At 48.2% G+C, this 15,709-nt stretch overlaps 2 protein-coding genes across 5 annotated transcripts; one reads left to right on the plus strand and one right to left on the minus strand.

The window, feature by feature from the left end:
• The first annotated feature begins 203 nt into the window (after window positions 1–203).
• On the plus strand, window positions 204–10,451 carry HYLS1 (HYLS1 centriolar and ciliogenesis associated). Of its 4 annotated transcripts, XM_026657960.1 has the most exons (3): window positions 206–280; window positions 3,780–3,861; window positions 8,918–10,451. In XM_026657960.1, exon 3 carries the CDS (start codon window positions 8,952–8,954, stop codon window positions 9,873–9,875), a length of 924 nt encoding a protein of 307 aa, XP_026513745.1. In that variant the 5' UTR covers window positions 206–280; window positions 3,780–3,861; window positions 8,918–8,951; the 3' UTR covers window positions 9,876–10,451. The 4 variants fall into 4 exon arrangements, with proteins under 4 accessions (XP_026513742.1, XP_026513745.1, XP_026513743.1 ...); XM_026657957.1 differs by lacking the exon at window positions 3,780–3,861 and having other exon boundaries at window positions 204–280; XM_026657958.2 differs by lacking the exons at window positions 206–280; window positions 3,780–3,861 and adding an exon at window positions 325–344.
• PUS3 (pseudouridine synthase 3) lies at window positions 2,864–11,563 on the minus strand. Its single transcript, XM_026657956.2, has 5 exons — window positions 11,502–11,563; window positions 6,932–7,376; window positions 4,818–5,386; window positions 4,090–4,280; window positions 2,864–3,963 (listed from the first exon to the last, which is right to left on the minus strand). Exons 2-5 carry the CDS (start codon window positions 7,319–7,321, stop codon window positions 3,617–3,619), a joined length of 1,497 nt encoding a protein of 498 aa, XP_026513741.1. The 5' UTR covers window positions 7,322–7,376; window positions 11,502–11,563; the 3' UTR covers window positions 2,864–3,616.
• Window positions 11,564–15,709: the final 4,146 nt, after the last annotated feature.

The raw sequence follows: 15,709 nt of genomic DNA on the forward strand, positions 1-15,709 counted from the left end.
TGGAGTGTGGAGGAGGCGGGGCCGCCAGCACGGCACCCAATGGGAGGAGAAAAGCCGGGGGTGGAATTTTGAGGCTAAGCGCCCAATGAAAGCGAAGCATGCGGAGGCGGTAGGCGGACTTTAACAGAGGACGGTCCAATAAGAACGGTGGATTTTGCGGCCTCGGGGGAAGTCCCGCCCCGCGATTTAAACGGCGGCGGAGACGGCCGTTGGGAGTGGGCAGGAGCCGGTAACGGTCGTTGCGTGGGGACGGGACCGGAGTTTCTCAGGCACGGGACAGGTACGGGGGGGGAGGAGGGTCCCTCCCGGCTGTCAGCCCCGCCCGCTGTGCAGGGCCCGGGACGGTAAGGCTCTGGCGAGACGGCGACTCGCCTACGGTCACCGGGCAGGGCCCTGGGCAAGGCGGGACTGGAACTTATCGGCCCTGACTCCACCTTAGCTGTGCCCCGGCTGCTAGAACAAGGCTCGTGGGGCGAGCGGGGGGGGCGCTGTTCCTCTGCTGGCCCTGGGCGATGGTGCTCGGGGTGGCCCCCACTGAACACGGCCTCAGGTCCACCTTGTCCCTAAGTGCAAAACCCGGGTCATCGCTCTCAGCTCCTGGAGTGCCTCTCGCAGCCTTACAGCGCACCCAGGGCCTCGGGCCTGGTGATCGACTGGAGAACACCTGGGTGCCTCGGCTCACAGAGACTTGTCATTGCACTGGGCACTGTACAACCTCTCTCCCCCGCCCTCTAGTTCTGTAACCCCCCAGACCTTTCCTCAGAAGGGTCACTCCTGCCTGGAACCTGCGTAGTGTTGGTGATTCTGGTCCAGTTAGCGTCTCAGCTCTTATCTGCATTGTCAAATCCTTTACAGCAGGGAAAGGGGTAGAACCTCGTCCCCTGACGAGGTTCACATGTAAGATGGTCTTCTAATATATGTGAGACTGAGCCTCTCTGTTTCGCTGCACTATCTCCGGTATAGCACCAGTCTGGACCATGGCAAGAGATGTTCTAACTCCCCTGGCACCGCTGACATCGTAGTGTAGACTGGGCCGGAGATGATTCTGAACCATAGCTCCAGCAGGGTGCTGCCTGTCCTACTACCTTCTTATGAAACCTAAAACAAAGGTCTTTGCTACTTATGGTAATTAAACTAGCTCCAGAAGTTAGAAGTTGTACAGAGTTAGAGCCACTTGTCCCCATAAATCGAGGGCAAGTTTTTAGAGGGGTGGGGATGGAGCCAAATGTGTGGCTTCTTCCACCCATTTATTTATGGCAAAAAATGTCCAGCACAAGTTTGGAGTGCATAAGCTGTTTTGTCTTTTATAGATCACTTTATGCATTGACAGTACTGAAGTAAACCATCTGAAAAGGTGGCTTTTGGGTAAAATATGCACTGTTCTCCTTGACAGACTTGCGTTGCTGAACATGTAGTTTCAGACTCCACCACTGCTGCATCCTCAAACTTTCAAATATTTAATTATACTTTCCTGTATACCTGACATTCCACTCCTTAAAATGGTATCAAATGCTGTGATTGACTCTAGCAGGCTGTTGCCCTATAATTATAGGAGTTATGAAACATAGCTTTTCAACAAACCAGCATAGTGCTGGAGTAGTTTTAAGGCATATTCACATTCCTGGGTAGGGCTGCTTCACAAGTGGACAAGAAGTCCAATACAGAGAAATCAAGTCTCTCTCTATACTAGGATGCTGGTATTCCTAGGGCAGGATTGAGCTAGTTGAGGAAGAAGCCATAGTTCAAATGAACATAGTCCGGTTGATGTCAATGTTCGTTTCTATGAGTGTGTAAGAAGGGAAGCAGTTGCAAGACTGCTTAGAGGATTGATGCCTAAATTCCTTTAAAGACAGGGTTGCGGGCCTGTGGTAGGTACCTTTCCCCAATACCAGGTATTATACTTTTCACTAGTTATTAGTGTGGCTCACTCCTTTGGGATTGTGGGCAGAACTTTCTGTAGAGTCACATCAACTTCCTTCCAGTGCATCTTATCTAAACTCGTAGTTTAATTACAGTGTCATGAAGGTGCTTGTTTCCTTCGTAGCGGAAAAAATAAAGCATTTGAAACAACTAGTAAAATTCATCTGAGTGCCAAATTAGTCAATCTCTAGTTTAAAACTGAAAAGTGTTTAATGATTTGATTCAGAAATTAAGACATTGCCACATCCTGACATGACCATTCTACTATTGCCTTTCAATTCTTCTCCTGCAGTACGGGTTCTTCCTTTCCAAAATAATTTCTCCAGCCTTCTCTGCCTCTCCTGCTGTCCAACCCACACAATATTTGTAATTGGGACAAGTGTTTCATCTCAAATCGTATCCTATTTGTTTCTAGAAAAAGCTGATTATTTCTGACATGATTCTTTTAGTTAACTTTCTTTCAAACTTCCTTGCTCCCTAGTTTCATGCTGACACTTAAGTGCCTGGAGGTAATCTCCATGAATAGCACTGTTACCCAAAGCGTTTACGCTTCCACAGAGCTGTGGCCCTAGTAGCCTCTAAGTATCTCACCTTTCTCAACTAAATAAAGCCTGCAGGAATGAAGGGGAAGGAACCTACAAAATTCCTGGGTTCCTTCAAAGCAGTGGTTCTCAAACTTGGGCTGCCGCTTGCTCAGGGAAAGCCCCTGGCGGGCCGAGCTGGTTTGTTTACCTGCCGGGTCTGCAGGTTCGGCCGATGGTGCCTCCCACTGGCCGCGGTTCGCTGCTCCAGGCCAATGGGGGCTGCGGGAAGGGCAGCCAGCACATCCCTTGTCCTGCGCCGCTTCCTGCAGCCCCCATTGGCCAGGAGCGGCGAACCGTGGCCAGTGGGAGCTGCGATCAGCTGAACCTGCGGATGCAGCAGGTAAACAAACCAGCCCAGCCCGCCAGGGGCTTTCCCCGAACAAGCGATGGCCCAAGTTTGAGAACCACTGCTCCAAAGCACTTGCGCATCCTGACACTTGCCATACTTCCCACTTTTGGGTACTACCCACCAGAATGCACTCTGGGTGGCAAACAGGAGCCTGGCAGCAGTTGCTGAGACAGCACTTTACCCAGGGAGCTGGCTGAAAAGGGACCCTGGCCAGGGTGCTAGCTGGTTCTCTCTGCAACTCTTCCATGTGCAAAGTGCTTAAGCAGAAAGTGCAGCATGAAAGGGCTGAAGAAATTGAGGGATGAAAGGAAATAATGGTGGCCCCTTAGAGTAGGGGTTTTCACTTTCCTAGTCTGGATCACACTTATACTGTCTCAACCACTTGTCCTCAATTACATGGGGCACCACCTCTTCCATTTAATCACATGATATTCCTGTGGCAAATACAGCAATTGCTTGCATGGAAAAGTAATATTAGCTACTTTTAATGCACTTTAGCAGCTGGTAAAAAGGAGGCAAAGCAAGTACCATATGCCCAGCATGTTTCATGGACCTGTTTGAGAACCTCTGCTCTATATTATCGTACAATAGTTCTTTGGACAGCGCCCTGGAAATTAATATTTAAAAAAAGTAGGTGCAGAATTGCACCTTTAAAAGGATTCCTCTCCTCTGTGCCCTTCCTCCCACCCCCAAATGTTTCCTTTCCTAAAATCCTAGGGAACCACTTCCACCCCATCACTGAAAGATGGTCCTGCTTCTGCGATCAGGTGGCAAGGTCTCGTTTAGAGCTCTTGGACTTTGTGTCCACACAGACCCGCTTGGCAGCTTGTCCTGGAACCTCACTATCTTTTTCTGCACTGTCACTGTGGCCTCTCTTTGTTTCTAGGTGCTCCTCTTTGTCTGCTCCAGTCTTTTTCTCCCTGCAGTGTGGCAGCTCAATACGTCCCCTGCGCACAAAGTGATTGATCCGGGACTCCAAACCTTCGCACTTGGGACGAGCCAGCAAAGGTTTGTAAGTGCGGGCCTTCACCCCCTCGATGAAACTGCTGACCTGGTTGTGGACTGGGGGCTTCACCTCTCTCCAGAGGACCATTCTGTTCTTCTCTGGGCCTGTAACATACAAAAAAGTCAGATGTTAGAATATCTCAAACAACCCAGGCTACTCATTTCTGGAATTAGCCTTTATCCCTCCATGACTTCGATTTGTTAGGCATACTCTCAGAACAATTTTCCTACCTGTCCCTGTGGGTATGACAGCACAGTCTAGCCCCTGTAACATGTTATATAACATGTGAGTTTTGACTGCATGATTGGCCCAGAGTTGCTGTAGATGAGTAACATTAAACTCCTGAACTTCTTGGTCGTAGATCCACTGGATGTTTTCAAACTCGCAGTCAAACAGAACCAGAGGAAATTCCACTGCCATGCTGCGGAGAGGAAAGGAGGAGACATTACCTAACCGTGCACAGGCACAGTCAGCAGGAAGTTAAAACAAAATGATGCAGTGACTTGGGAAAAACCTAGAACACAAGACTGCAGATCCAATGTGATGGCACTGATTTCAGTGGAAAAGACGATGACTAGCTCACTATCTTGTATAAGAGCTGTCAAGTCAGCAACTCCTTGAACCTATGAGTAATGCTTTCCTTTTTACTAGGTCCTAAGGAATAAGACCCATCAAGAATGTCATGTTCCTTGCCTGAAGAGCCAAAGCTTAAACACTGAGGCAACAGGAAAAGTAGTTTCTCAAGGGCATGTTTTGAAGATTAAGAGGCTATGTTAAGTAGCAGGCTGCCACTGGAATTACTGTCTTCCATATCACTCTAGGCTTGATAGTGACAGGCTGCTTGGATGTTGATAGGAAGCGTGGCAGGGGCACTTATGGCACTAGATTCAGAAACAGGGACTAAGATGCATAAATTCTTTGAGGTAAAATTCTGAGCATTTGTCTTGGTAATTCTTGCCTGTACTGTGGTTTTCGAGGGTTCTTCTCTACATCCAATAGCTCATCAATAATCTCTGGATTCTCCATACTCTGTCCAATTAGCAAGAGGATTGCCATCATGCAACGGACTTGATGATAGAGGAATGCCTGGCCTGTGACTTCAAACTGGTACAGTTGGAAAGGGTCCTGTAGCCCAGTTTCCCCTCTTCTATCCACCAGCTGCACCTGTGCTGTGAGAATAGTCCTTTGGAAGTTTCTCACGCCATTGGCTACATCCATCTTGCACAAGTTCCGGAAGTCATGGGTCCCCACGTATTTTTGTGCTGCAGCATTCATGAGGGCCACATCTAAATCTGCACGAGGGAAAAAATAGCGATAGGTCCTCTTGAGGCAGCTGAATCTAGCACTGAAGCTGGGCTCTACAGGGGCCCAGGCCAACACGCGTATGTCAGGAGGGAGCACCCGATTTAGGATATGGGTGTAGCGGATTTCGTTGGCAGGACTACTGGTTTTGTCTTCCAAGCCATCCTCATGACCATTCACTTTCTTTCCCTCTGAAAGGTTTGAGCGAAGGTCCAGGGAAATCACCTGTAGGATTGGAAAAAGGTGATTACACTCTGACTCCCTCAAAATAGGCAAAGCAAGCTTCCAATTACATTCCGTTTTAAAATAAACAAATTCAAGACCTCTGGAAGAGACACTGATCTTCTGGTTTGCTTTAATAACTAGACCTAGCAGTAGTCCCTACTGAAGTGTATAGTTGCAGCTGCTGGAGGTGGTTGGAGTGAGCTAACAGTTTGCTGCACTGTTATCTATTTGGTGATAGACTAACAGCCCTCAAAGTCCTAGTAATCCATGGACTATATAGGTATCTTGGAATACTTTCAACCTTGACTTGGAGGAAACATACACTCAGATGGCAACTTAGCTCAGTTCCGTGGCTAACTCACTCCTTAACCTCAACAAGGGTGCCAATTTGTGGTGTTTTATACAGACAGTTGTCCACTAGGCACTGGCATCAGATCAACTTATTGGTAGACTGTGGCTAGTCTATATGCAAACAAAAACTGCTTTTGGCCCTTATCAAGAAGGTTTGGGTTCAACCCACTGACAGAAGTGGGCGTTTAACCCATTGACATGACCGTATCCTGTTATGTTCTGACTGAAGTGTACAGTCTAAAGCCTTGTCTAAACAAGTTGTACTGTTAACTATACCAATATTGTTAAAGTGGTACAGTCCTCCCAGCGTTCATGTAATCATAGTGGTTTAAAGGTGCTTACTCACCTTCTCTAGAGGAATAGCTATACTGGTAAAACTGCCTCCACACTAGGGGTTATGCTGAGTTTACTAGTTAGTTAAAAACCCCACACTCCTAACCATAGTAGTTAACCAGTACAAAGGCAGTATGTAGACAAGACCCAAGTCAACTGGAGACCATTCTGTTTAGTTTCACAAGGGTTTTTTTGTTTTTTAAAGGAATAAGAATTTAACCAAGTCAACATGTGTTAATGACTGTTTGGGACACTTGGTGCAGTTGTCATTTTGCTTAGCATTGTTCTAAGTTGCACACTAATGGCTTGTCTACATGGGGAAATAATGGCAGAATAGCTATTCTTGTGTGGCAGAATAGCTATTCTTGTGTGGCAGAATAGCTATTCTTGCTTCTTGTGTGGATACTTACTCCACAATAAGAGTGCCTTTGTGCTGAGTGAGTGTCCATGCAGGGAGTTAGTACAGAAGAGCACTGCACTTTAAAGTCACACCCTCACTTATTTCACAATAGCTTCTCCATGTAGACAAGCCTGAAGTGTCTTCCATCATTCATGTCCATTGTGAATTGTTGACTAAATGCATTGCTGAGCACAAAGTTAACTATGGGCTCTCTCTGCAGTGTCCTTTTACATACTAGGAATGCTCCTTACCATGTTCATTTTCAGATCAGAGCGAAAAATTAGTATCTTTTTAGATTGGTCCAATGATTTTATCCCCTGTGCTTGACACGAGCTTTGTCATAAAGCCTGCTGAATTATCCTAAAGGACTGTACACCCTCCACCTAGATTTCACAGCACAATTAAGGCAGAATCTCTCATATCTGCAAGAGCTGGGAGAACTTGCAGCCTCAGGTACTGACCTGTCCAAATGCACTGACCCCCTTGTCTGTCCGTCCACAGCGATGATAATTGGAAGTCTGCCTATTGTCTACCAGCCGGGTCTTGCTTAGTGCCTCGAACAGTTTTTCTTCAATGGTGTTGCTGGTGTTCTCCTGGCTGGCAAAGCCCTGGTAACCCCAGCCCAGGTAGGCAATCTTCAGTGCCACATGTCTCCGGCCATAGGCACTAAAATCAAATGGCCGCTGCTGGCGTTTCTTAGTTTTCCCCAGTGCTGAAGGGTTGCTTTTTATGTCGGTGCCCTCCTTGCCCTCCAAGAGTTTCTCTTGCAGTCTCTTCACTTCTTCCTCCAGTTCCTGCACCCTCTTCAGTAGTCCCTCTCCTTTATCTTTCTCCACACCCATTTCTGCCATACTGAGAATTCCTGTGAATTATCCCAGTTGGGAGGCGTTGGTAGCTCCTCAGTGTCTGCAGAAGAAGACAGTAAGGAGATAAGCAAATCTGAGTGTCTCTTTACTTCCTGTTATATTTAGTATAAATCTGCCTCTGGCATTTACCCATCTGAGAATTTACTTCACATACTGGCTTTGGCTTTCTAACATTCCTCAGCGCCCTACATTTCCCATGTTCTGACCTAGCATATGGCCAGCTGGGCTTAGCTGTGACAACTTTTCCTTATTCAGTGTAATTAATCCTTTCAACGCTTCTAATCTCATGTTCCTCATTCCATTTACTGTTATAACATCAGATCTACTGCGTAGGCCCAGTCACATCTATACCAAGCTTTTATGTAGTCTTTTGGGGATGTGTACAGAGCTGTCAAGCAACAATCCTCATTTTCAACAGCCCCCTGCTTTACTAGCATCAGCATGTGAGGCAACTTGTTAATGTCTGTTGTTAGTCTTACGGAACCATCTGTTGTAATGTCATCTTTCCGTCAAAATAGCTTCTTTTGACACTATTAAAGCTCAAGTTTTCAAAGCTGTCTAATGGATTCGGTGCCCAGTTGCTCTTAGAATTAATGTGAATTAGGTATCCAAATCCCTGAGGTGACTTGTAAATCTCAGCCTAAATGTTCCCCAGCTTGGCTTCTACTATGGACTGAAGTCTCATAGTATGCAATTCAACTGCAGTCTCCAGCTTTGCCTTAGGTAAGACTTTGGTATCAAGATGACCTCCCAGGGGTGGGCCTTTTCATTATCTGTACTAGTAAAACATTTCTAGGGTGCCCCCTTGGAGTCAGCACAGCTAGTAAATAGTTATTAAATAACTGTCCTTGCTCACACAAGGCAGAATCACACTAGAAAATGTTACTAATACTCCCCCCCCCTCCCCAAGTTCAGACAAAACCAAAGAGTGAATTGTATTCTGCCTCATCCTTAGCTATTACCTTAGTAACTGTCCCTTGTGCTAGGATAACTAATCCATATCAATTACCCCTTTGCTGTTTGAATACCACTGCAAATTCTTTTATGGTACAATTCTAATATTTGCTTCAAAAGGGACATTAGGGCATGACTACACGATGGGTAGCTATTTGCTATACAAATAGCTATAGCTATTTGCATCTGACATATAAAAGCATCTGTAGGGAAGTATCATTCAAAGTGAGGGGTAAATTTGGGTATCCATAAAGGATTCTGATTGTACTACTCTCTTCAGTTTCACTAGCTCTTACTCATTTGTTTAAATCCCTTTTTAGCATTCAGATGGTCACTGGTAAGTGGTCTAGAGTCTGATTTTAATGTTCACTAAGTATCTTTTCAGTGGTAGCCATGTTCATCTGTATCAGCAAAAAAACCCAACAACCACGGAGTCCTTGTGGCACCTTAGACTAACAAATTTATTTGGGAAAGCTTATGCCCAAATAAACTTGTTAGTCTCTAAGATGCCACAAGGACTCCTTGTGTGCGTGGCCTTTTTTTTTTTTTTTTTTTTTTTGCTAAGTATCTTTTGTATCTCAGTCAGTTCAGATGTACTAAGAACTTAATTACAATTTACTCTTGCAGAATAAGTGACTATCAATCCAGCCCAGGTGAAATCATGGAGGCACTGATAGGACCAGATCGGTACAGATGGGCCACTATGAACCATAAAGAGCGGATGGCAGCAGCAGCTGCTATGGCCTTTACCCAACTTTGTGCAGAGCAAGGAGATGGCGATAGCCTGAGAGGAACCTATGCTCCAACCCAGTATGACCCCTATAGTAAAGCATCTGTGACTTCTGGGATCAGGCCATCTCTTCATTTGTTGATGCGGCACCACCAGGCAGAACACAGCATGCAACCAGAGACCCTCTCAGAGGGACCTAGAGGACCCAGGAAGCCAGTGATGAAAAGGAAAGTTCTGAGGCGGATGCCTGATGGAGAGGTACATGTGTCTGATGAATCTGTCACCAGTGAACCAGAAACCAGTGCTGAAAGTGACTCTGAGATCTCAGACCTGAGACAGAGACTGCTCCATCTACACCCCCACCAGGAAGACACCGCGTCAGAGGTGGAAAGCGAGCCGAACCACAGTTCCCATGGAAAGTTTTACTTGGATCTTCCTCGTCGCAGTGGCTCTCATGGAGACCCCCCATTTCTTCCTAGGGATTGCCATGGTCAGGGCTCTCCAGTTTACGAACAAGACTGGATTATGGCTGGACAACCAAAATCCTTCATTCCTCCAAGATTAGAGCAGCAAGGCCATAATCGTGGGAAGATTGACCGGGTAGCCCGGTACTTTGAGTGTAAGCGGGACTGGGAGTCATTCCGGATACCAGGGGAGGATCACAGGAAGGAATTGCGCTGGGGCATTCGGGAACAGATGCTCTACAAGCCCGACCTCCCAACCAGGTCTCAACACATCTATGTCCCCAACAACTATCTGGTGCCTACAGAAAAGAAGAGATCTGCCCTGCGCTGGGGGGTGCGCTGTGACCTGGCAAGTGGCCTCATTCCCCGGAAGATCTCCTTTCCTTCATAGTTATCTAGAGTCTCTTCAACCCCCATCCACAGGACTATCCATCCCTTAGTGCCAATCAAAGATCTACCTGCTCTGCACAGGCACATTGCATCAATCTTAACTGTTTGTTCCTTCTAGAGATCCTGAATAAGTCAAGTTGACTCTCAAATCTCATTTGTGCTTCTAGACAAAGGAGGTTGATTGTGGTAGAAAACAGCTTTACCTGCCAGCTTCCTGAATATTTGTATTGAAACGCATCAGTTGCATGCCAGTTGCCTGCCTATTAGCAAGACCCGCAGAGCTTCTCCTTGAGTAGACTATTGCATCAGAAGCTGCTCAAAGTGGATATAATGAAAATAATCAACCTACAGGAATCTTCTAAAACAACAAGGAGTCTGTAGATACAGATTAACACGGCTACCCCCTGATACTTGATACCATGCAAGGAATCTTCTATGCTCATGGGAATAACCAATATCACTAGTTCCATTTTTTGCCTTTTTATTTTTTGCTCTTGCTCCTGTGGATGAATTGCTGTGATGCTATTGATGGTGTTTTATTTATGGCTTCTGGGTGATGCATTTATTTTAATAAAGTGCGTGAAAGGATCTGCTGTCGTTCTGTGGATTAATTAGAAACACTTCTGATTAGCTTAAGAGAGAACTTTCCTAACAGGTCTAGGGCAAGTAACTATTCCATGCATTTGTCTGCCTTTACAGTCGTGGGCCTTGTCTTCACTGCAGAGTTTTGTCACCAAGAGTGGCATTGCAGTGCCTCCATGAGGCTTTTATATTGTATTTTTAAGAGGCAGCTGTCTGCCACTTTAAGTTGCCAAGGCACTTTCTGTAAATAGAAGCATTTGCCAGGGTGTCCTTAGCCAGCCCAGTACCAGAATAATTTGTCTCAGTCTATAAAGGTCTTTAGGATCCTCTGGGATGGAAGGGGTTAGAACTTTAATATATTAATTTCATTGTATAAAATGCATCTATCCAGTGTTCTGGAGGTGCCGCGTGGTTCACAGGATAGAGCAACGAAGTGAGGAAATCTAGGTTCTGTGCCTAGCTCTGCCATTGACTTGCTGTATGACTTTGGGTCTCAGTTTCCCCATCTGTAAGACAGGGATACTGAGTCTTACACTGCATTGTAAAATGCTTAGCAACCACAGATCAGAGAGTGCCACAGAACTGTGTGTTATTCAGCACAAACATGCACATCCAATGTACTAAAGTCAAGAAAGCCTTTCCCACCCCAGCAGAAATATCAATTCCCTCGGCCACCTACTGTGAAAGAGAAGGCCTCTAGACCTCCCAACCCCCTGACTTTTTCCAGCCAAGAAGGGGATCCTTGCAAAGGAAGATCGCTCGCTAAGAATACCCTCTCCGCCGCACCCCACCCTCCCCTTTAAACCTGGAGGCTGTTAGCTCACTACTGCTATCACTGCACGTCCCGAGGAGCGATTGTTCCCGGTCTCATGCAGCCTTGGACCGAACTCCAGGGAGGCCCACTGGAGAGAGCGAGGGTTTCAAGCCTGCCCTATTTCTCTCCCTGGCGGGATCGGAGAGCGCGAATCCTGCATTGCCAAGTGACCCCGTGCCAGGCAAACCAACCTCCCCGACAGGTGAGTTAGCCCTGCAACGCGGCGCCTACCTCTACAGCAGCCCAGCCGGAGACCGGCCCCGACTCGAACGGACCACTCCCGGGAAGGGCCAAGGTGGGGAGTCACGGGCGCCCTGCTTTCCACGTTCCCTGCAGGCAATGACCTTTCCACTCCCCCATGCTCTGCAGGAGGGTCATGGGAAATGTAGTTCCGGCACCACGTGGCCCACAGTCCCCCATTTCCAGCGAGGGGCTAACGGGGGCTGTTTGCAATGTGAACGCTGCACAGGCAGACTCTCCCTCATCCGCAGGGAGACTCCCGCAATTTTGTGCTGCTTTCAGGAAGCGTTGGAGGCGTCTTTGCCCTCTCAGGGGGACGTTTACAAATAATCACCATCATGTCAGTGTGAAATCCTCCTTCAGAGAGGCCTCTGGAGCCAGCCTCTGCTGTAAAGGGGAGAGGGACTTTTCATGATTTATCATGTGTAACCCTTCTGCCCATCTAAGTTGGTAGCAACAAGGGCCGGGTTCTGTCTCTAGGGGTTCCGTTTCAATAACGCAATGCAAAACCGGCTCGAGCCCCCACCCAGTGACCTGGGACAATTACATACCACCCCCGGGCGCCTCTAAGAGGCAATACTTCCCCTCTCGCAAGCACGGAGTTGGAGTGTAGCAGAAAATGTTTAATAACATGAGGTAAACGACATCAGTATTAAATTGGAAAAACACCACAAACAGGATTCCTAACACAAACCATGAGCAAAAGACCCACCCCAGCAAATTGGGCTGTGTCCTTTCCCTTTGGTTCTTGAATCCAGCAACCCAAAGATCATCCAGAGTCCCCAAAGTTCAACACCCCCAAAGTCTCTTGGGTCCAGCAACCACCGAAAGTCCCAAAAGTCCAACAACCCCCAAAGTCTCTGTCCCTGGTCAGTGCAGCCCCAGAGTAAAAGGGGGGGCACACAGGGTGTTAAGGGGCACCTTACGTGATCCGAGGCCAACCTACCGTCTCTCTGTGGGGTTCCGCCGCAGCCTTCACCACAAGCCAGTCCACTTCCTGCCGTCCCACAAACTGCTCTGCGAGCTGTTCCGCTCTGCTCACCAACCTGTGAGCCACTCCAGTTGTCCCCGCAAGGCTCCGCGCCCCTCGCTGCTCCTCCAGCCGTCTCCGCAAACTGCTCTGCCAACTGCTTAGCAATATAGCTTCAGGGTCCCACACTAGTTAGCACAGCACTCAGTGATCTTAGCTCTCAGTAACTTTAGCTCTGTCATGATTTCAGCTTTTAGTAGGGGAGCCCCAGTGCTGGTACACCATTGACCCAAAGTGAATTCAGCTCAGCAGCCTGTAACTAGACTCCTAATAGAATCAAAGTTAGCTCTGACATTCAACAGTGGAGAAAGACAAGGTGGTGCAAGGCTCTTAAAGGGGGCCCATACAATCACACAGGAATACCTGTTCCCATCCTCTCTCACTTCAGTAGGTTTTGTAACCCATGCCCCTTGTCAAGCAAGTGCTACTTAGGTAATGGTGAGTCCTTCTGTCATACAACAGTTCCACTGGCCTTGATTCACAGAATCAGGGTAACAAAACTTTATTCTTCCTGCCCCAATAACAGAGAAACTGGGGATCCCACACCAGCCAAAGTAACCACTTTCAGTTGCTGTTGTTTCATGCCAGGCGGGTGGGTGTGCCTATGCAAACAAGATCAGCCCCCGGAGTTCTTTCCCACATTCGCCATACTTCACCACCAGATGTCAGGGTAGAGCTCATCCTGACTCTGCTTACACATGCTTGGCACTGACTGTGCTTTTCAGCCATAGACCAAAAAGCACTGTACAAAGACAGGCAAAGTCATATTGTTCCCAAGCAAGTGGGGAGCTTTCAGGCCTGATGTTCAGAGGTACAGGCCAGCATACCCATGACTCCAGTGGGAGCTGCAGGTAGTGAGCACATCCGAAAACCAGGCCACAGTGCAGAGGTGGGCAAACTATGGCCCGCAAGCCCCTCCTGCCCGGCCCCTGAGCTCCTGGCCCGGGAGGCTAGTCCCCGGCCCCTCCCCTGCTGTTACCCCTCCCCAGCAGCCTCAGTTCACTGCGAGCCCTGGGCGGCAGGGCTGCGAGCTCCTAGGACAGCGCAGCAGCAGAGCCCGGCCTGTGGCATGGCTGTAGCGCCGCCAGCCGCTGGTGCTCCAGGCAGCGCGGTAAGGGGACAGGGAGTAGGCGGGGTTGGATAGAGGGCAGGGGAGTTTAGGGTGGTGGTTAGGGGGTGGGGGTATGGATGGGGTTGGGGCGGTCAGAGGGTGGGGAACAGGGGTTGAATGGGGGCAGTCAGGAAGGGGGGGGTTGAATGGGGTGGCGGGGGGCAGTTGGGACGGGGAGAAGGGGTGGTTGGATGGGGCAGGGATCCCGGGGAGCAGTCAGGAAGGAGGGGGGGTTGGACAGGGCAGCGGGGTGCAGTCAGGGGCAGGGGTTCTGGAGGTGGTCAGGGGACAGGGAGAAGGGGTGGTTGGATGGGGCAATCAGGGAACAAGGGGGGGGTTGGATGGGGCAGGAGTCCCAGGGAGGGGCCGTCAGGGGGTGAGAAGCGTGGCGGGGGGGCGGATAGGGGGCAGGGGCTGGGCCATACCTGGCTGTTTGTGGAGGCACAGCCTCCCCTAACCCACCCTCCATACAATTTCCGAAACCCGAATGGCCCTCAGGCTGAAAAGTTTGCCTGCCCCTGCCCTAGTGACTTGTCCAAGGAAGGCCACACAGCCAATCAATGGCAGAGCGGGGATTAGAAACTAGCTATGGTGACTCCCAGTTCTGTGAAGTAACCGCTAGACCACACTGTCTCCCATGGCATAAGCCAGGGGTTCTCAAACTGGGGGTCAGGACCCCTCAGGGGGTCACAAGGTTATTACATGGGGGGTCGCGAGCTGTCAGTCTCCACCCTAAACCCCGCTTTGCTTCCAGCATTTATAATGGTATTAAATATACAAAAAAGTGTTTTTAATTTATAAGGGGGGTCACATTCAGAGGCTTGCTATGTGAAAGGGGTCACCAGTACAAAAGTTTGAGAACCACTGGCTTAAGCTATCACTCCACAGGTTGTTGCATTCATCATCTAAGACTTTACAATGTGGGTGCAGATGGAGAGCAATTTTATCACTGATGGTGCAACCAAGTTGTGGAGAACATAAGAAACCTGCCTTTGCCCAGAATATTTTTGAAATGTGATCTTTTAAAATGAGGTTTTAAAAAAAATTAGGTCTTTCATGTTAAAAATCATTAACCTGAATGGTCCTGAAATATTTTTTTCTAACTGATTCTCTTTGTTTCTTTCACCAGCTCCGTGGCCTGGGGAGCTGGATTTAAAGTCCTCTCCGATTGCAGCTGTCTTTGGGGAGCTAAATGGCTCCCCGTGTGTTAGGACAAGACTGGTACTAGGACTCTGGAATCAGGGGGCACAATGACTTCATTCCCAAGTGGTGGTGATTAGGTTATCAAGCCTCATGAAAATATAGTAGAAAATGGAACATTTTAGAAAAAGCTTGTGATCCTTTGTCTCTTTCCAGGCCTTGATTTGCCAAAGTGGTTTTCTTGAATTGCACTGTGCAGAGTACAGACTTGGCCCCCACTCCTTCATTCCATCCAGCCCCCAGAGAAGAAATGACAACAGATCTCAGGACTTCTCTATATTCAAAGTTGCACCCGTTTATAACTTTAAATCAGATTAAAAATTGTTTTAAGGATCTCGCCCCGTTTATAGCAATTTAGCATAAACAGATTAAGACGGTTAATTTACTAGGCTTTTATTATTATTTATTATATTGCCCCTGTGGTAGAGGGGCAGATTCCAAGGCTGCCCTGTGTTTGTGTTAGTAGAGCTGCCCCCTAATATTTGCGGGGAGAAGACAGGCCAAAGAAAATACTTCCCCTGGGGAAAGAAAACTCAGGTGAGGGCCATTTCACATCCTCTCCCTCTCCTGATTAGGAGACAAAGGGAGGAATTCAAAGGTGTGCTGCAGCCACATGGTTACAAAGAAGCTGTAAGGCCCCCCCGCCCCCCCGGGGGAATAATTTCTCCGAGGGGTTCATGACAGTTCTCCATGCTGCCCCCACTGAAGATCATGGATGCAGGGGGCATATCTGGGGTGTCCATACAACACCCCCAGCTATTTCCCATGCTGTACAGCCCATAGGGGCCATAGTAGGTTGGATGCAAGTTAGAGCAGCCCTCACAATGCCCCTGTGATTGAGGTATAGTGAGCATTTTA

The sequence above is a fragment of the Terrapene carolina genome, unplaced genomic scaffold, assembly GCF_002925995.2.
Source record: "Terrapene carolina triunguis isolate 2854851 unplaced genomic scaffold, T_m_triunguis-2.0 Scaffold374, whole genome shotgun sequence".
NCBI classification, from domain to species: Eukaryota; Metazoa; Chordata; order Testudines; family Emydidae; genus Terrapene; species Terrapene triunguis.